The sequence below is a fragment of the Eretmochelys imbricata genome, chromosome 5 (genome assembly GCF_965152235.1).
Source record: "Eretmochelys imbricata isolate rEreImb1 chromosome 5, rEreImb1.hap1, whole genome shotgun sequence".
Taxonomy (NCBI): domain Eukaryota; kingdom Metazoa; phylum Chordata; order Testudines; family Cheloniidae; genus Eretmochelys; species Eretmochelys imbricata.
The window spans coordinates 90,411,506-90,433,288 of record NC_135576.1 but is presented as its reverse complement, the minus strand read 5'-3'; the positions used below and the strand labels follow the sequence as shown (position 1 = coordinate 90,433,288).

At 39.0% G+C, this 21,783-nt stretch overlaps 1 protein-coding gene across 3 annotated transcripts in view; it reads right to left on the bottom strand.

The window, feature by feature from the left end:
* LOC144265167 (terminal uridylyltransferase 7-like) overlaps positions 1-21,783 on the bottom strand; it is a 45,381-nt gene that overhangs the window by 15,366 nt on the left and 8,232 nt on the right. For all 3 annotated transcript variants that reach the window (XM_077817498.1, XM_077817500.1, XM_077817499.1), the window contains exons 3-18: positions 19,535-19,713; positions 18,617-18,733; positions 17,336-17,513; positions 16,779-16,867; positions 16,245-16,296; positions 14,465-14,534; positions 13,390-13,516; positions 11,451-11,570; positions 10,243-10,377; positions 7,531-7,711; positions 6,058-7,202; positions 5,805-5,955; positions 4,960-5,046; positions 2,426-2,526; positions 1,689-1,746; positions 964-1,067 (exon numbers count right to left, since the gene is read on the bottom strand). In XM_077817498.1, coding sequence (XP_077673624.1) covers positions 964-1,067; positions 1,689-1,746; positions 2,426-2,526; positions 4,960-5,046; positions 5,805-5,955; positions 6,058-7,202; positions 7,531-7,711; positions 10,243-10,377; positions 11,451-11,570; positions 13,390-13,516; positions 14,465-14,534; positions 16,245-16,296; positions 16,779-16,867; positions 17,336-17,513; positions 18,617-18,733; positions 19,535-19,713 — 2,894 coding nt within the window. The remainder of the gene's footprint in view (positions 1-963; positions 1,068-1,688; positions 1,747-2,425; positions 2,527-4,959; positions 5,047-5,804; positions 5,956-6,057; positions 7,203-7,530; positions 7,712-10,242; positions 10,378-11,450; positions 11,571-13,389; positions 13,517-14,464; positions 14,535-16,244; positions 16,297-16,778; positions 16,868-17,335; positions 17,514-18,616; positions 18,734-19,534; positions 19,714-21,783) is intronic.

Below are 21,783 nucleotides of genomic sequence, written 5' to 3'. Positions count from 1 at the left end.
AACCTGTTTTATTCAGACAGGAAGCGTTCATCAGGAGAGTGCGGTTACCACCTGCTCTGGTGGGAGGAGCTTATCAAGATTCTTAACTTTCATCTGCTCACAAACAATATGCAGAAGCATCCAAAAGGTAATACCTCAGAAGAGTGAAGCATCAAGCTACTACTGTATTTCTAAGGCATGTGGCAGAGCATAAATTCTGGGGCAGTTCCTAAACCCACAAACCTTTCATCCCAGAAATGCAGGCACTACCAACTGACACATACAGACGCGTAACCTGACGAACAGGCTTTCACCACACCTAGCATTTAAAATAATCTCCCTCAGCTGATACAGAGATTTACTGTCTCAATGAATTTGCTTTTGAAGTCTAGAGTCACTGATTAAATAGGTTTTTTAAAACATTTGGCCACGTACTTGGGACATAAATTTTGCTTCCATGGAGAATGTAACAAGGCGAGCCGGGTTTGGGACCATTCTCAAAGTCCTGCTAACTGTAGCACCTGGGGCTTTTCATAATCCAGATAATCTACGGTTAAAACCCTCCAAGTTAAAAAGGCTTGTGTGGCCAGATTTGAATCTGGTAAAAGGAAGATTGTTTCCAGCTAATGTTTTCCACCTTTCACCAGCCTAATTCTCCAGAGCATAGCGTGCAATGGAAAGCGACTTATTTTGTTAGAGATGAGACAGCCCTGATACCGTGACAGTCTCCACACTTAACACATGCAGCGATGGTCTTCTCACTGCCCAGGATGTTACGCCTTTCCCTCCAAGTCCTACAAAAGGATCAATGCACCCCAAAACACTGGTGTTTGCTATTATTAAGCTAACTAAATTTTCTACTAGCGTACAATTTTAGCAGAAAACAGCTGCTCTGCCTCCTTTCACTTCACCCAGAAAGAGTCGAATGGAGGATTAGAACCTCAAAATCTAACTGGAATAGGTGATTTATAATCGTGATCTTACCAGTGTATTATATAAACTGATATCTACTTCAAGACTGCTTCTCACATGGAAGAACTTGACAATTGGCACTTTAGCAGTTGTTATTGGCAAGACATTTCTTAGACCTAGGAAGGAATATTAAGTTTGGCTTTCACTTTAATACAATGAATATTCATTATTCATAGCGTTTCTGGCATTAGTTTTCATTTAACATTAGCTGAAAACTAAACTGTTGTTTAAATAGCAAAATAGCATAAATACTTATCTGGTACAGAGTGAATGAAATCCTCATAAAAAGGCATTTACATGTGATTTTTACAGGAATATACTGTGACACTAAACTGTAATGTCGTGTGTGTGCCATCTTCAGCATTATTAATATTATTATTAATGTTATTTGTGAACAAACAAAAAAATGGATATGTAAATACAAACCTATAACCACTGTCCGAAGGGTCAAACTTGTAACTTAGGACTTGTTTTCACGTATGTTATTAACACAGTATCAGAGTCTAATTTAGGCCTGGTTCTATAAACCTTAGAACCCTTCAAATGGGCCTGGTCATGCAATGAAGGTCTACAAATGTTCACAATCTAAGTCCCCAATCCTGCTAACACTGAACTCTTCAGTGCATTAGTTATCTTAATGATATCTGTGTACTTATACCCCTGAACCTTCTGACTCCATAAATAGTATACAAATTCATGTACACAGAACTATCCACTCTTATTCTCTAGGAAGGTACCTGAATGTTTCTTAAGCACTCTGGCTAATTCTTCAATTATTCTTATGCAATCAAGTCCCTGAAAAAGGAGAGGAAAAAAGATTTCAGTGCACTGATAATGTTTTGTGCCCATCGCAAAATTCTAGAAAAGCTATATGTAAGCATTACTATTAGACCATGTCCTAGCCAAGCCATTTCAGTTCATGTGCCATTCATTGACCGTCATTAGGCTCAAAGCCATATCATTAAAAAGACACCTAAATTGTACACTCAGCGGCATTCATACCAGACAGTTTCAAAATGTAGTGTATTTTCAAGTCAACACTAAAGGATACCCTAATGTTCTTAAAAGAGTTCATGCATGCATAAACATGCATTTAAAGCATTTGCTAATTTATATAACCAAAAAGAAAGACTTGCTTCTTTCTCACCCCATCTTCGTTTTCTACCTTACCATGCATCAACACTGTGATGCTGAATCAATGTGCCTCATACATTTCCCTGTCAAACAATATTAACATTTCACTGAAGAATCTACGAATAAGCTCAACGGTAAAGGAAGAAAATCTTAAACCGGATTTGCTGACACAGCAGCAAGACACTAGCCAATTTACGTTTTTTGGTAGAAGTTCTATTTCCTTTTTCAGCGACTGCGCAAGTCCTTTTTGCAAAAGGATGTCACGAGACAGTGGTCACAGCAACAATAGCTCTATCTATAAAATACCAGTACAAGTTATACAAAAGAGCTCTAAGTCTACCTCAGAAGTTTCCAGTCCATCAATTGTCATACAGATATCAAGGTCACTTTGTTTGAAGCCAAAGCCATTTTTTGATGAGCCAAACAAGTTCAACCTGGTTCCTGTAAAGGACACAACACTATAACCACATCTGATACACCATCAGTTCAGTTTTAATAACTAGGGTCTGATTTGGCCAATGTTGAACACCATTTTTCGGTAATAATGGACTTTACAAGGAATAGTTATTAAATAGAGGGCATATTTCTTCATTGTCTATGGACGATAACGCTGTACAGTTACTGGTCTAATTCAGTACCTTTTAGAGTAATAAATTAAAAGGCATTTGTGTCAAAACAATGACTAAACCGTACAGCAAAATTTTCATCATTTTTGGCATTAAGAAAAAAAGGATTCGCGAACAGGTGTTCTTTATAGCCAGAGTAGGCACACAATTTTCATATTTCAATGTGATTTACAAGATGACAGTATCCCTGCAATAAGCTTTCGTGGGCTACAGCCCACTTCATCGGATGCATAGATTGGAACATATAGTAAGAAGACATATATATATATACATGCATTCTATGCATCCGATGAAGTGGGCTGTAGCCCACAAAAGCTTGTGCTCAAATAAATTTGTTAGTCTCGAAGGTGCCACAAGTACTCCTGTACTTTTTGCGGATACAGACTAACATGGCTGCTACTCTGAAACCTATCCCTGCAATGTCTCCTTTCTGGCTTTTGTTAATTTTTTGAACAAATTTAGTAACCTGCAGGGGCTTACGGAGCAGGTGCAGTAGTGATAGATGATTTTCAGGCCCCTATGGCAGTCTGAATAGTAATGGAGATTTGGACTGGAAAAGAGAGCCTGGAAGTAATTAAATCAGTGATTAGCACAGCCCTCCACCTCTACCCTCCTCTGGTGACAAGCCACCAGTCTTCAGTGTACAATGAAAATTAAGATTAAATATAAAATTTAGGATAGGTATCAAAGTTAATATATTTACTGACTTTTCAGAGATTTCAAGGCCAGAAGAAAACACTGTGATAATTGAATGTGACTTCCTGTGTAACTATGATACTCACAGTGCTGGAGTCCTTCAGAAATAATGAATTTAACTTCACCTCACCCCTTTGAGGCAGGGAAGAATCCCCATTTTACAAATTGGAATGAAGACACAGAGATTAAGAAATTTACCCAGGATCAAATAGGAGTCCGACACACCCAGGAACAAATTAAGTGGCAAACTAACTAGATTAGCAGCACGAGGATTTGACTAAATCCTTGAGGATCTGGATAAGCGATACAAGAACTCTCTTTGGGTTACGACAAGTCTTTACAGATGCAACAATCTTTGGCCAAAAATTCCACATGCAGCCTGCATACAAATTTGGCAAGACTATGAACTGAAGCCCAGGTGGTTACCGTATATATTTCCAGAAATAGAAACCGTAGCTCCAGTCTACGGAGCTTTGCTGATAGCCAAGAGTTATGCCTCTGCTTTAGAATACTCCCAGAGTGATGGACAGGCAGAACATTTTTCTTTCTACACTGAGAATAAGGGCAGAAAAATAAAGCTATTTCTTAGATGAACTGAAAAGGAAGGGGATACTCTTGGCCTGATCAAGATTCCAAGGTGGGGTGCCTGGGGTTTCAGAATGTCTGTAGTGGTCTTACAAGAATGAATACAATGACTGGAACAGCGAACTCTGACTCATGAATTTGAGATGAAAATGCTAGTTATGAAAGTTTTGTTATAAAATTGTGATTACTGGTTAAACAGCTATTGTTCGTGCCTGCTGATGTCATGATCTTTTCTCACCAACAGGATGTAAAAAAAATAGAAATGGACATGTTTTTGGAGCTTTTTGTTTGTTTGTTTTAAGAAAGAGCACAATCTCAAGGAGGCAGGGCATAATCATAGAATATCAGGGTTGGAAGGGACCTCAGGAGGTCATCTAGTCCAACCCCCTGCTCAAAGCAGGACCAATCCCCACCTAAATCATCCCAGCCAGGGCTTTGTCAAGCCTGACCTTAAAAACTTCAAAGGAAGGAGATTCCGTTACCTAGGGAGGTGGTAGAATCTCCTTCCTTTGAAGTTTTTAAGGTCAGGCTTGACAAAGCCCTGGCTGGGATGATTTAGTTGGGGATTGGTCCTGCTTTGAGCAGAGGTTGGTCTAGATGACCTCCTGAGGTCCCTTCCAACCCTGATATTCTATGATTATGCCCTGCCTCCTTGAGATTGTGCTCTTTCTTAAAACAAACAAACAAAAAGCTCCAAAAACATGTCCATTTCTATTTTTTTTATAATGTATGAGGTGGAAACTTCAAGCTTTAACAGCAAGCTGAGATTATTGCAAGAGAAAATATTCCCAATTAATCTGAAGTCCTATAGCAGAGTCTTAAACAACTAAACAGAATATTTTAAGAAAAAGTTTAAATTAGCTAACGTTGTTCTTTATACTGGTACAATGAAATTGTTGAAAATGCTAAAAAAGTGAAACTTTAAAAAAAAACTAAATATGAGTATGAAAAGAAGCTGCACAATTACCTGGAAACTCCTGTCTGATGAAGCTTTCCAGATTTTGCCGTATATGTTCACGAGCCTGATCCTCTATATTATTTGGAGCAAAATCCTCTTTAAAAAAGCCAGAAACACACCCATTCAGGCAAAATATGTAAAAACATTGCCACCGTTAAGTGACAGGAAGGGGGAAAAAAGGAAATTGATGTGGGAGGGGAAGAGAGGGAGGAGTGGGTAGAAGCAGAGAAATACTAAGTCAAACAAAAAAATACATTAGGAAAACAGTCGTTTTGTCTAGTCAGAAGTGAAGGGTGCCAAGATCAAATGAATGGGGGGGGAGCAGAGGGGGGAAGAATGGTTCAAAAAATCTGAAGTCAGCGTATCTTTCTTTCTAGAAATGGTCCTGCCTTTGTTCTTTCAAACAGCAATTTCTGGTAACGAGATACAAAATATCACACAAAGAACCGCACTGAAGAGGGTCAGACAACATTTTTGGAAAAAGGATGCCTCATATAGGCTCTGAAGTCTATGTGTAGATGCCTACATTTCAGGAATATCCAATATCCAGCAGCTTTCATTGACTCCATGTTTAGTTCAAGGAGTCATGAGATCAGCCTACACACTTTGGATTTTTACTCTTTGGAGGTACAATTTAGACTTATGAATATAACAAGTATCAGGTGCAATTTAGCAATTAAACTAATGTCATTACCCTACAGAATCTCACCCGTTGTACTAAGTTTGCTACTTTCAAAACCCAGCTCCACTGATGCTGTTGACCTCAGAGAATTCCCTAAAGTACTATTAAAATCTAGCTGACTAATTCATATTTTCCATAAACATATTGAAAGAGTGCAGTATTGATGACTTACTGTAACACTGGATGCAAACTTGATCTAAAATATTTGAAAACTTGGGTGTCAACGCTGGCAAAGGGTCTAGCTCAATTTTTTTGAAGTCTTCTGGACAATCCCTCTTTAGGTGACCTTCTCGTCTGCACAAGCTACATACAACCATAGGAGACTGCGTGAATAGAAAGCAAGACATTTTTTAAGTCTACGGCCCTTTCATGAATCAGAACTATACTTAGTAATATTTCCTGGTGGTTAGATGTTAAAAGCTTACCTTGCCCTTTGTGAAAGCGGGTTTATTAAATTCATAAAAGAGCTCAGATTCCGTAAATTGTCCTATTAGTATGTCCTCTTCACAAAGGCTTCCTTTCTCTATAAAATCCTCTTCATTCAAATCTACCCTTAGAGATTTATCTACATGTTTTCCCAGCTCTGTCTCTTCATATTTAACAGAGACGGACAATTCTTCCTCAGACAGTGCATCTTCATCCCCAGATGCAGTGTAAGTATTGTCCAGCTCATCATCTTGTCCAGTCACAATCCCACCACATTCTGTTTGGTTTAGGAGAAAACTCTGTTCTCCCTCCTCTTCCTCTCCTTCCTCATCCGAGTTATTTATTTCAGATAACGAAGGTGCACGTTTGTTCAGGGAATCATCCAGTTCATCAGTCCCCTCTGTGCTCTCCTCATCCATGTCAGCCTTATCGTCGAGTATTACATTGCACTCTAAACCAGACTCATCACTCTCTCTGACTACAGTGCTCTGAACCCCTTCAGAGTCCGAAATACCGTATGTTTCAATATCATGCTCACTTGCTGGAATAGGGAGATCTCCATTTTCACTGTAGTCATCCAAGCCTTGATCAATAACTATCACATTTTTCTGCCATTTCTCATCTTGGTCATGTTCTTTCTCTTCCTCCTCCTCCTCCTCCTCCTCATTTACACTTTCTGTCTCTACACAGCTTGGTTTGAAGTTCTCATTATCACCAGAAATCATCTCTTCAATTACAAAGTCTGAATCTTCCTGAGCAATTCCCAAATGTCCTATATCATCTGCCAATTCTTCTTTGGCCACGCTTTCAGAGACAAACACCTTTGAAGGATCAACTGTACATGCCTGAGGCGTGTCTATACTTCTATCAATAATATTAATACAATCAGCTGCTACCACTTCCCCCATTTGGTCAGCTACGTTTTGCGTATCGGTGGCATCATGCTTTATGGCATCCTTTTCAGGTTCTAATCTTTGTGATGTCTCCTCATTGACATTCAAAGGCTTTTTGGGGCTGGATTTTGTAGGTTTTTTGTGGGGCAAGGCAAAATATTTGTAAGTTGCCCTTAAGCAGTGAAGAATATATTCATATACTAGCTGACTGTTCAGAGTTCTTGCCACATTCCTCTTTACTGAGTAAGGGTCTGAAAGAAAAAGAAAGCCAGGAGCTAACTGAATACAAAAATCTAACACTTCACTGATGGATATAAAGAAGCAGCAAAGACAGGTTTGATTAGTCCTGTTTTGTTTTACAACAAATTTTAGATATATTGTCAATTAATTTAATGAACTGTTTTAGGAACGCATTAGCAATAAAGAGAGCTCTAGACTTTGTGGAGGAAACTGTATATGTTTAAAACATTTTATAATATCACACAGAAACATATGCCTGAAATTGTTTTTCTAACATATCTGACAGCGTACTTGGTAAGTCAGAGGGCCGATAAGTCTTAATTGACAGACTTCAGGTACCTTCCACAGCCATGCGCTTTTTAGGCCAGTCCTTTGATTCACGAGACACTGGTTCTTTGAGTCGTATACTGATGACCAGATCAGCCAGATTAAACTCCAAGGCATAGAAGCGAAGCAGTTCTACCCAAAGCTGCCCAACTGGTGCTGAACACTGGTGTCCTGAATCAAACACTAAGGGAACCTGTTAATTAGAAAGCAAAACCCTCTTCAGTTTTAAGGTGCATGAAAAACCCTCTTTTATGGGGCAGAAAAATCATTCTGCCAGTCTTAAACTTGCTTTTCACTGACACACAATCACGTCTGCGACGAGTGTGCAGGTCTCAACAATAAAAATTAATGCTCCACTCAAACAAGGGAAACTACAACATTATGAGAGTTAAACACATTTTACAGCTACAGAAGAGGACAATTCAAAGAGATAGTTATCTTAATTTACACTAACACCTCAAACTCTTATAAATCAAATGTAATAACGGTTGGACAGTGACATGTATGATTATGGCTAATATGAATCATGATTGTGTATTTAAATAAAAATGTTCTTGTGCTATCATTAATACACTTCAAAGTGAGCATTTCAGAGCATAAAAACCTCAGTTAGGGTGAAAGATATAGCCTCATCAAATGCGAAACATTCTTCAGAAAGAATCACCCTGTATGGTCACTTAAATGTACAGGCACAAAATGTGCACTTCAAGCAAGAAGGGGAAGCGACAGACAGAGCAAATTACACAGTTTAAAATCTCTGTGGATATTTATTCTGCCAACTCTGAAAGTTTGTCCTCTTTGGTTGGAGTTGTTTCTTAGGGCTAACCATCAATAATTTGGCATGAAGCAAAAGACGTGGATGCTGGGATTCACTGCTAATCCAGTTTGGTATTGTGACAAATTATTGACACAGTCTTTTAGAGTACATTATGCTTTTCCTTAGATTCAGGCGGTCCTAGCTTTTACGGCTATACGTTATCTTAATATACTTGTAAGAATTTAGTTTACGTGAATTTTATAATGGCTCTGATTTATAAACACAGCACAAATTATTTTTAAAAGGATTTCATATTTTTGCTATATAAAGACTGCTTAGTATTTTACCAAATAAGATCTTTTTAGACAAGATCATGGAGTATTTTACACTTAAAACATCATAAATGTTAGCCATTGTTGGATTAAGTTTATGTAACTTCTGTATTATAAAACACTCCCATGTGCGATTTGGACTGAATTTATACAGTTATGCTATTTTTAAAAAGAGCAATGCTATTAGATAAGAAAAATAGTAGTTTGAAATTAAGAGTTACTCAGTTGACATAGTCAAGTCTGAAAAAGGATTTTTGGAATTCTGTCAACTACAGTTGTCCCCTACTTTAAGAAGTATTAACAACCCAGGACTGTGACCCTGGGACCTCTTGGTGCCAACTAGCTGAAGGCACAGGGGATCTGGTATCTACATACTGGTTCACTGAAGTGGTCTCTAATGAAAACATGTGGCACACTGGTCAGCATAATCATTGTGAGATGTGTGTACCGATAATATGTAAGGAGTTACGTATACATAGACCTTAAGCACATAATTTTCAGTGCGAGTTAAGGCAGGTCACCAGAAGGGGATCAGCATACTCCTGCCAGGCAAGAGAGAAGAGATGCTTATCTCTGGCTGGCTGGTCAAGTGCATTATGTATGGTCTACTTCACAAATGGAAGCCCACCTACTATCTGAGCACAAGGCTAATCAAGAGATCGTAAAAACCGACAAGAAAGGAGCACAGAGGAAAAAACAACGAATGGGAGGAGAGGAGAGGAATCCTGTTCACAAGTTAAGACAATGGATTTTTGTACGGTAACGGTAGAGAGACAAACTGCATCGTTCACCTAGGAGACAAGCTGACAGCATGCTTCTCTTATGAACAGAGGGTCACAACCAACCTTGCTGCTAAAAGCCGGGAGAAAGATTTTTTGGATGAGACAACCTTTATCAGACAGGAAAAAAGTGTTGTTCGTTAAGTTTAGGCCTTGGCTCTTTTCTGGTCAACTTATACTTGTTTTCACTATAAACAAATTTAAGTGCCATGTGTTAAGCTGAGCTGTGGTCTAAGGAGTAACTGGGAAGCTGTGGTGAACTGCTCCTTTGGGAACAGTGGGTCTGGTAATTGTGTGGAAGTGTCCAGTGGTTTAGGGACTGGACACTGCAGGCGTGCTTGGAGGACTCGGGTGCTGGAGTGTGCCTATCACTAACCTGGAAAAAGAGAGAGTGGGGCCTGTGGAGGTCTGGAGGGGAAGTTTGTGTTGCCAGTAGCTGATGGAGTCAGAGAGTGATCCACAGTGGGCATAGAAAAGGCTTCCGCATAGCGAGGTGCCTTACAACCCTGGGTATCCCTGGCAAGCATCACCAATACCTTAAGACTTAGAATTACTTCCTGGTCTCCTACTACTTGCCACATTTGTCTTTAGATGTCGCATACGCAACAGAAAACCAGTCACTGAATTACAGAGACAAGGTGGGTGAGGTAATACATTTTTATCACCACCCACTTTGTCTCTCTAATATCCTGGGACTGACACGGCCACAACACTGCACACAGCCACTGAATTATGCAGGTTAGCTTCGCAATACATCAACAATTTTACTTCACTTAAAATAAAGACGGGTGGTCATTGCTGAGAGTAGCAGTAGCGATTTCCAGATTACTACTGAAGTAACTGAAATGGTTCAGACCTTGCCCCTTTTAGGAGAAGCTTCTTTTGGAGAATCAGCATCATCAACAGCAGGATTATACTCCCAGACCACGATATCATTCTCAACATCTTTAAGGTTGAAGTTTACTAATTTGTTTAAGGAGAATCCTCCAATCTGGAGAGTGCAGAGGGAAAGAGGAAAAAACACCAGACACCTTTTTTATCTGAAGAATTTCAAACCAACATCCTCCATACTATTAATCATCCAGAAAAAAGTCAGTATTTTAAAGACGTACAAAAATCATCATATACTATACCCATAATAAAGACAGGCTTACTGAATTCTCATTCGACAGGGTTCTTCCTCCCCAGGTAATCGGCTTTCTGATTAAATGTCACCAATGCGCACTACAACCCCATTAGTCGATTTTCAAAATAAGAAATTACACGCAGTATCCATCTAGTTATGATTTATATTGGTATCTTTACTTTGTTAGAGGTTCCGTCACGTGGCTTTAAATAAAATTTTATACATACATCGATTTGACTCGTTAACCAAGATCAAGAGCTGTATGTAAATAGCAAGTCTGTAAACAATTCTGAAATACGCTAATGATAAAATAGATCAGTGTTTGAAGAAGTCTGTTATAGGCCTAGGATAAACGTTAAGTGCCTAAGTCCCACTCAAAAGTTATAGAGTTGTTTTTGAAAAAAATTACACATAGGATACCACCTTAATTAATCCCCCTTGTGCCCAGGCATGATGATACAGTCTTTAACTACATAATTGCATATTATTTTTTCCATAGGACCCCCGCCACATCAGTGCGCAGTATGGACCTGCGGTATGGGTGAATCAGGACTGTGCAGCCAAGGAGATAGGGGCCACACACTGAACAATGAGAAAACAGAAAAGAGCGAATAACTGCTCATTAAGTGAGCACTGTCCATTCCGTTCACTGAATGAGGCTAGTATCCTGTGGAAAATAATATGTGATCACGTAATTAAAGACTGCATCATAATGCTTGCGCGCAAGGGGGAGGAATTAAAATTGCTCAACCAAACTTAATTGTGGCATGTTCTCGTCACATATATTATGCACACAAAAACTATACTGATATTTTGCTGTTGGTGACTAAGTGTCTTACTCTCCTGCACAAGGGATAGGCAAGACACAAGCAAGTAATAATTTACAATTATAACAGAAAATATCACCCTCAGATTGATGAGACTTAAGTGGCACGTACCCACAATCCCAAATAAACAGGCAGAAATGGCTCTTTCCTCTGTTGTAGAAAGAAAATGACCATCAAAGCAAACACGTAAGATGGCAAACCTCCTTCTTCAGGACGATCAGCACAACACAGCTGTAAAAAAAAAAATTGAAACACGTTAATATTTTTCCGCATCAAGCTTTTTATTACAAATAGTCTTTTTGGTATCTATCATCATTCTCCTATTTGCAAAACCATCAATTTAAATACCGGAAGAGAGCGTGAAGATTTACATAACTCGTTTGTCCCCATGTTGTGGGATGTGTTTGGTTCCAAAGGACTTCATGGAGTCATTAAAATCACAGCCGGTGTTCTAGCATAAGAATACTGAAATCACTTTTCTTGTATGCATTCCATTCTGATAATCAGATCTGATAATCTTCCAGCCATACAAGCTACTGGTTGTACGCAACAGTTGGGATTTGCAGTGAGGGTGAAGGGAAATTGCATCAATGAGATCTCGGCATAATTCCCTTCAGCTCCTTTAACGAACTGCTCATTTTCAGTTTAAAGAGTTATGGTATGATAAATTCAGAATTGTGACTCTTATCTTTGTACTGTAATCTGCTCAAGCTATTTCAGAAATCAAGACTTAAGGTGGCATATGTGGTATGTATACCCAGAGTACTGTCTAACATTCACAAAGATGACTGGCTTATTTAGGACTTCAAACTTCACCATTTGAAAGCGACTTGCTACATGAAACAAACATACCCTGCCTTCCGTCAAACACATATCATACTTGCACCAAATACTCAAAGATTCCACTACTCATTTTGTCCACATGAACTCTTCCTAATTTGTTTCCATTAACTTCAAATGTGAAAATTACCTCATATGACAAATTCTAAGAATTCTTCACAAATAATCTTCCCCTTCTATGCACTTGAGGCACTTTTGCAGCTAGTACTCAGGTGCAGAGAAGCTGGGATTTCATACGCAATTTTTTAAAAGACTAACAGACAAAGATATGCATATCAAGATCTTTATATTTTATAAGCGTTGCTATTAATGTGGTTAGACTCTCAGCAATCACGTAACAAAAGAGCTTGTTAAGCAACATTATGGTGGATTTTTTTTGGTACCAAGTCAAGAAATTCCAGCTAGAGTTTCACATCAACCTCTATGATCATATACCAAATGCTGCCTATGTAAAGAGATCTTTAAGTGGAAAGGCAAGGTGGCACAGTTGCGGTTGCTGTATACACTATAATTTAGTGCAACTCATATCGACTCATATGTGCGACAATTAGATAATCTCAGTCAGTGCATGCACGTAATGGGCAAAGAAAATAATATACTGCACATAACAAATATTGTATTCCTCCGAGGAGAAAAGCCTGTGGGTCACGTTTAAAGTTCAAAGACGTTTTTGAATTATAAGAACCTAATAAAGCAACTGAAAGTTTCTTAAAAGCATGAAATACTGTTATATTTAGATCATTGAAGCAACTGAATCGATTCTTCTTGTAAAGTTAGGAAAAAAAAAAAAAAAGTCACTCAATCTAAACCAGCGATTTTCAACTTTCCATACAGCAAGCCCCTTTTCCATAGCAGGGCACACCGTCTATCCAACCCCTAATGGAGCCATATGAAGGACAGGGCAATTACAATCTGTTTGTGACTGCCTGCATCCCCCAAGGTAGAGAACCCCTGCTCTAGATCATGCAAAATTTCAGACCAAAGAGTAACTTTTTCCCAAGAAGAGACTTAGAGCAACCGCATTCCTAAACTACAACTGGAGATTTACTAGCAGGACATTGGACTAAAAGAGAAACACCATGAAAACCAGGATGTATCTTGGTTAAACTTTTGTACACTGCCTACCTTCTCTTATCCAGGTGCCTGTTTTGAGAAACTCATCACACAAGAGTTGGACAAAAAGAACGGTTTTTATTAAAAAAAGACTCACCTTCGCCCAGTACCTGAAGGCAATCACTAGAGGTACAAGAGTTGGTTCTAGTTTTCCAAGAGTAGCCAAATGGTTTGTCGTCAGACAAGCATTTTCATTCCCTGCGCTTACTTTACAAACAAGGCCACTACAATGACAAAGAAACAACCTGAAAATCCTGCAGGTGTTTTAAGGAAAGCCGTATGTCAGATGAAATCTTACAACCTATCACAAAATTGAGGCTATGATGACAGATTTAACAGCCTCAGAGGCTTAACATTACAATGAAAGGAAGCAAACAAAACCAGTTTGACCTGTGTATTTAGTTTTACAATTTAAACATTTCAAGCTTTTACAAGCTTTTACAAGAGCAAAAGCATTTTAAAATTCACAGGAATTCATCACTCACTTTCTGGAGATTTTTTTTAAGCAACTAAATCATTTAGTCAATGAACTAAAACATCACACGTTGTCATTTACTTCCGTGAATCAAAATAATTTCACTGTACCAAACCCCGTTACTAAAACAGTTCATAAACTATTTCCAGAGTGCAGGAAAAAAAATCAGTAATGAAAGACCAAGGAACTGCAAACAACTGGTGATAGATTTTACATCAGTAGCTAGTTACACAACATTTCATGAATCTGAAGTGGTATGTGGTAAGTGGGCAAAACAAAATGCCTCACTCCTTTCCTCATAGCACTAAAGCTATTTAATTTTTTAAGCCCTTACATTGTTTTTTAGGTTTCTTTCATTTGATATTAAATCTGCATCGTCTAGAAGGGAAGAAAGGAAATTTTCTACTTTAGCAATCATCCCCAGTGCAGAGGGGTGCACAGTGAAAAAATAAAAGGTTTTTTTTTATTATTTCTTTTTATTTATTTATTTTTGTAAAGGGGACTGGGGAAGAGGGGGTTGAGGAAGAAATAACCCTTACCCTCTTATTCTAGGCTAGGAATGACTTGCCCATAAATGTTTGTGTCAAGATCCATGGAACTGTAATAATTTAGTACAGAAATGTTATTTTTTCAGGTGTGGGTATGTGTAATTTACATTGCTATATGCTATTAGAACACACAAATTGACAACTGAGACCTTTGCTTTTCTCTGCACACCACCACTGGTACTCTAGCATGGAAATCTGCATCAACATCAATAAAAGATTCTGGGGGGGGAAAAAAAAGAAAAAGCCACATTAAGCACATGGTTAATAATATTCTTCGTGTTTAAGGAGAAACTCATGTAGCGCAAGGAGTAGAAATAGATTTTGGGTCTACCAGTCTGGCTCATAAAAGGATCACCTCCAATTAGAAATCTGACTAACTCAAGCACGAAAATAGAAAGTTAAGTCCGGTGGGTCAGTACTATCAGACATTGTGTTAATTTAGATTTTGAAAATATGAAAGGAAAAACGCATCCAACTATATAAACCTGCAGTGTTTCCAAACAAGATCACATTATTGTTGGTAGAGGAGGCAGCGACTTAGCAGTTGTGTTAAAGAAAATTCTACAAGGGAGAGAGCGGAAAGAAGAGTAAAACCTCACACACACACACACACGGTAAAACAGAAAAGGAGCCACCCTCCCTCTCTTTTTCCTTTGTGTATGTTCTACTTAGATTGTAAAGACCCCGTTTTCAGCTGGCTTCAACCCAGTCTTCACTGATGTGCATAAATTAGGACTGAGTGGCATTTTTTTAGTACCTCAACATGCAGGTGATGAGTTTCCATATACACATTCTATCTTGTGTACGAAACATCAGCACACCAAAAACGTATGTGCAGATGCGTGCACAAAGTTGTATATACATGAAAGGAGGCTAAGATCTGAAAATAGGGCCTTAAGTACTTTGGGACAAACACTAGTCAGTCCTATTTCAAGTAAGAAGCACCATGCACACTTATGTCGCTAGGTAAATCATCCTCACAAGCTAGCCTGTAGAAAAGAGGGGCATCCCCATTCCTGATGTGAATGAGAACACACAGTTAGAATTTCTACCACTAAAGGACATACTGTAGCTAGTATTTGAACGAAATACTAAAGCAGCTAAATTCTTTAGGCCTTATACAAGTGATGCATTTAGTATCTACCATTATCGATTCAGGGTAAGTCATTTGTTGGAATACACATGACAAGCCTACACTAAACAGCTTGTCTGACGGCATTAGTTCTGTAGCGTTGTTGTAGCCGTGTCAGTCCCAGGATATTTGAGAGACAAGGTAGGTGAGGTAATATCTTTTATTGGACCAACTTCTGTTGATGAGTGACTCTAAGGTATGTAAAGGAGCACACCTTACTCTAGGGAGATTTGCACTACATTATGGGCTAGCAGGGGAATATTACTATCAACCTTTGTTTCTGTGATCCCATCAGCAGTGCTCACAGAAAGAGCTAGGGGATCATTACAGAATGTTACACCTTAGAGTGTTGTGGTTTTAGGCTACCACCACATAATTCTATCCAAGGCACCACTCCTGCAAAGACTGAGGCCCCTGCTTAACTTCATGCACTGTGTAGTCTCATTTACTTCACATGCTTAAGTCTCAGCAAGGTCACTGACCAAGTAAACATAGCAACATAAAAACTCCAACTCTTTTCCCTAGCTGTGAAGGGATTTTGGAATTCAATGTACAAAATGCTCCCTCCTCCAATTATGTAAGCTTAATACCTTTACTCTTGTACCTGTCAATTTACTAGTGTAGAAGAAGAATGAAACTACATATGGAGACAGACTTACATTATTCTGTAAAAATCAAGTAAGCATTTGAGCTGATGCATCTATTTAAAAAAGGTTTCCATTCAGTGAAGGAGTATTGTGAGAATGGCCGGGGTGCTTTTGAAATGAAACTGAAACCAGTGAACAAGTATGTCTTACCACTATTCTTCAGACTTTCTTGTACAAGTAAGAGAACATCTGGTTGAGCCATCTGTGAAATGGAGTCAAATCATAGAAGATTATTATTTAAGCTATTGAAACATTTGAAAAATGTGTTTTTTAATGATGGAATTTTAATACTTCCATATTGAAAAGACAGAGGAGGATCACTGTGACACCTAAGGCAAGTCACAATATCTAAGGCCCAGTTTCCCCATCTGTAAAATGGGTATAAATCTCCTGCTCTGCCTCACAGGGTTGCTGGGAGGTGAGGTTTAACTCATTTGTGTTTGTGAAGTGCTTTGAGTTCATTGGATTGAAGATGCTATTAGCACAGAGTAATACCACTACTTTAACAACAGATTAAGATGATTTTAGTTCAGACGCAGTTAACAATAGCTCCCCTTGGATCGATACATTTTGGTAAATAAAATTCCCATTACCACTTGGCACCTTTGTTATTACTTGCTTAAATGTTACTATACAAGGCAATTCAGCCAATTTTACAACACTAATAATAACCTGCTTACTTACATTGGCTGGAAACTGGACATCAACGTTTATGTCAGATGTTCTGAAACCAAATCTGCTACAGGAGGAGCCGTACAGCCTTAGCGAGCAACCTGCAAAGAAAGCAATTTTTTGTATAAACTCAACATCTTAATCCAAATCCTGGGTTGGAGTGCAGCCACTTTGCAATGCCTTGCCAGCAGATTCTAGTCCTAGAACTGGTGTAGACAGCCATCAGAGGATCACCCCAATTCTGAAGAATCTTTCAGTAGCACAACAGTTCCTACACCTTATCCCTGCTGCTGGCAAAAGGGATTGAGGCCACGCCCAATAGGGCATGGCTTGGGCCTCCTCTAAACCCGGCAGATTCCCAGCCACTGGGTCAGTGGCAGTTGATGTAATTTAGAGCAACCTTCAGGCCAAAATATTGCCACTACGCCACCAAGCAGAACATACTGACAAAAATCAAATTATATTATTGGTAGAACTTGTCAAAATCAGAGATTAAGATTACTCTTGCGGAGAAAAATGCTTTTTCTTTTTAGTATATTTGACCATCAAACCAAATGGCAGAGTTATACCTGGCAATTTTGGGTGCAATAAATCTTCCATCGCTGTTTTAATTTTGAGTCTTTGTTCCAAATCCTCATTATTTAAGCCAAACTCTTGCACTACGTTTTCAATGGCAACACCAATAGCTTGTATCTGGGAAGGTGTTGGTGGAGGCAGGGTAGTCAGCAGTTGTTCTTCTTGCTTTTCCTTCAAGGACAACCATATTTTAACATATTTAAATGACTCTCTTCAGTTGCTTTCATGAGGTAGGGGTAGGTACACACAACCTACCGCCATAAACATTTCTGTGTGCCCATCTATATTACGGAGCTAGTAAGCAGTTTCAAACAGTTGATGCGTTAGGACACAATTAAGGTCTAGAGAAAGATGATATACAATGATTCTATCTAGATAAAGAGTTTGAGACGTCACGTTAGAGGCTTCGGTAATTTACAAAAATCCATACACCTATATAAAAGGCATAGGCAAACATCCCTTTCTCCTTATAAGGAGTGGTAGAGGATAATGAAGTTGAAGACAAAAGGGAAACCCTGTACGTGCCTTTCAATTCCTTTGGTCTTCTGGGGCAAAGGTGGGGAAGGAGGGCAGGCGCAGCAGAAGTTTCTTTCAGTAATAATAAAATGTCAAACTGCAGTTATGCTGGCAATAGTTTTCAATATATATAAATATAAAGCTGTTATTTTAATTATGGATATATATTCTCTCATACTGGAGTATTCAACAACCCTTTCATTTTATCTAGGCTATTGTCAAAATGGCAATTACAAATTTTAAATTCATTCTTACCAACTCATTCTAAATCAAGTATATTATAGCTGTCAGAACGCTACTAAATGACATATTAAGAAGAGAGCAGATACAGTTAATGATACCATTACACAACTCATGAACAACAAATGAGGTTAAGTTGTGACAGCTTTTTATTACACACACACAAAAAAAACACTTTAAAAAAAACTTATGACCTGCACAATAATACTGAATTATACATTGAATGAAAGCTCCCTTTAATGATGGTTATTAGGAGATATCAGTAATATCCTAGAGGCAGTCCCGAGTTCACTCTATGCTGGAAAAAAGTCTCAAACTACGTATTTGTTGCTTTTAACAATGTCTATGGACATTGGTAGACATTATATAGAGAAGCACTCTGTATAACACTGGCAGAATATTAAGCATGGTAAGAACAAGGCAAGACTTCAGGGCTAATATAATTGCATCATCATTAGCAGGATAACAATACTGAAACAAATATAAAGCATGGATTTCTAAAAGTGTCATTAACTCACCTTTATGTTTTTCTTGTGCTTCTTCTCTTTAATGTGCTTATGAGCAAATGTCACTGACTCAATCAAAGCATCACATAATTTGCAGGTATACTTGGCTGTGGGGTAGTTTCGAGGACGCTAAAATTGAGAGAGTTTATTGACTAAGATACAGAAAGATGTTACCTTCATTTCATACATCTGCCACGGTCAGTTAAATTGTCCTAGGAAGTCCAAAAATACACCCTCCAACTTTCCTGGCAACCCGAAGGTTGTCACCTTTATAATTGCTGGTAACCGGACACTCGAGGCCCCGCACCTGCTCTGCCTTTTTCCCAGGGCTCACCCCCTTCTCTGCCTCTTCTCCCCAAGGCCCTTTCAGCATCTTGCTGGATCATCTCAAGGAGCCTACCTGCCTGCAGGTAGGAGGTGGCCCCAGCTGAGCAGAGGCTAGCGTGACCTCGCGCCTCCCCCTGCCCCGTGGTAACCAAACTTTAGGTCTGGGTGCCATTTAGGGTTGCCAGGTCCCCTTTTCGACCAGACTTCCTGGTCGAAAACCGGGCACCTGGCAACCCTAAACGGCACCCGGACACAGACGCCAAAAAACGACTGTCCGGGTAAAACACGAACGAGTGGTAACCCTACCTAACCCCAATCTTAGAGCCGAGCAATTTGAATATTACATAGAGGGACACTTGGAAATTCGAATACTGAACGTAGTCAAAAGCAAAGGTACACTAGTCTTCTTTTTATTCATTTCCAGCCACTGAACACCCATTTTGTTAAAATTTTATGGATTGGATCACTAACAACAGAGCCTTTAGCTGCACAAAGTGGAATTCTTCAGGAAGAGTGCAAACCTTTGATCTTTAATTCATAAATTAAAACCTGTATGTGATAAAATATCCAAATACTGTATATACAAAAAGAGAGTGTTGTCACCTTCTTTAGTCTGTAAATGCAGTCTCTCTTTAACCGCTCTTCAGCCTGCTGCAACCCTAGTAGTTCCTTCACTGACAGCATCGACTCATCTATAACCGGGCTTTCCACATCGTCATCTTGATCATACTCCTCTTTTCCTGTCCTTCTTGATCTCCTTGGTTTCCTATGTTTCTTCATTTCTTAAAGAGTTATCAGAACAAATATACTGTAACATCATTTCAGAGCACACAACAGAATGGAGAGTGAACCCAATGCATTAAATAAAGCAGACAAGATTCTCTACTTGTCACACCATTTCCTTTTCTGACACATGCAAGTCATCTTTTCTGACAATTGCAATACCTCCCACTCCCCGGTGGTGCACATTCATACTGTCTCCTAAGGTATGTTTGTTTTGACTCTTACCGACTACTGGAGAATGACCTCTGAAGTATCAACAAACAGGTTGACCCACAAAAAGTCAGGAACCGGGCTATTTAGAAATTCTTGTTTGATCAACACCGGTTAACGCTAATGGCAACAGGTTCTATGGTCAGTTTAAGACTCACAAGTTCGAAGGGATTAGGATGGGGTGACTTACTATCCCTACAGAATTACTGACACTGGATGATTCCCCACTTCTGAACCGGAATACTTTAATCTAGGAATTTTGAAACTTCAATATTCCGGAGTCCCTAGAAACACGACATGAAGGTTAGCACCCCCTAAACCTAAATTATACCCAGGCAGTAAACAGTGTCAGATCAGGCAGCTACAGGAATATAGCTGACATGGAGATTTTTTTAATCATGTATATAAGACAGTGCACATTTCCCCCCGAAACTCCCGTTCCTTACTCTCACGTAAAGTATAGCCCTCATGTCAAGATACTATGGTAACACTATTTGTTTTATACCCAGAAATGAAAGCTTCTTGCTCTTGTGGTGTCACCCACTCTTCAACTGTACCACATTGGCTCGAGACAATTAAAATAGCAAAGACACCAGACAGTGATCCTTTTTAGCTACTCAGAAGAGGAAAGCAAAGCCTCTTTTTCACCTCAATAAAGTAATCCACTTGTGTAAAAATGGATGTACTTATCTTAATACAACTAAGTCTTGCAAAATAAACAGTATGATACATTTGTTGTGTTTACAGCTAAGCTTGTGGCAGAAGTCTGGGTGTAAATATACTGCCTATGCTTTGTGAGCAGCTTTATCAGCATTTTTGCAACAGTAGTTACGGGTTCAAAGCGTACAAATAAAAAAAACAAGTGATCTTTGGCTCCAGCAGGAATGAGTAAATACTGGCCAGAGTTTCAAATAAGAGCCAGGATTACAGCTCACCTCTAGTTTAGGTACCTATATAAAGTTGCCGGAACAATGGGCTCTTCCAAGTGCTTTTGAAGATTCTTTCTTACTCTGAAATCCTTCCACTGGGATCAGATTTTTTCCTCTACCGATTTTTAGAAGCCAACTCCAACAAGCAGAAAGCGAATTCATACTCAGATATTTAGGAAGGTTGCCCTTGAATCCCATCTCTTTCAAGAGGCACTATCAACTATCATATCGTACATTTTAAAAAAAAAAAACAACCAACAACGTTGCTATAACTTTCAGAGTAGCAGCCGTGTTAGTCTGTATCCGCAAAAAGAACAGGAGTAGCACCTTAGAGACTAACAAATTTAGTTGAGCAGAAGCTTTCACAGGCTACAGCCCTCTTCATCGGATGCATAGAATGGAACATATAGTAAGAAGAGATAGCTATCTATCCATCTATCTCCATACACACACATCCACCTTTTCATGTTCTCCGTGTGTGTGTGTATGTGTAAGTAGCCACACCAACGGTAGGAGGCTAATTAATTAAGATGCGCTATTATCAGCGGGAGAAAAAAACTTTTGTAGTGATAATCAACGTGGCCCATTTAGACAGTTGACAAGAAGGTGCGAGGATACTTAACATGGGGAAATAGATTCAATATGCGTAACGACCCAGCCACTCCCAGTCTTTATTCAAACCCAAGTTAATGGTATCTAGTTTGCATATTAATTCGAGTTCAGCAGTTTCTCATTGGAGTCTGGTTTTGAAGCTTTTCTGTTGCAAAATTGCCACCTTTAAGTCTGTTACTGAGTGACGAGAGAGGTTGAAGTGTTCTCCTACCGGTTTTTGAATGTTATGATTCCTGATGTCAGATGCGTGTCCATTTATTCTTGTGTGTGGAGACTGTCCAGTTTGGCCAATGTACATGGCAGAGGGGCATTGCTGGC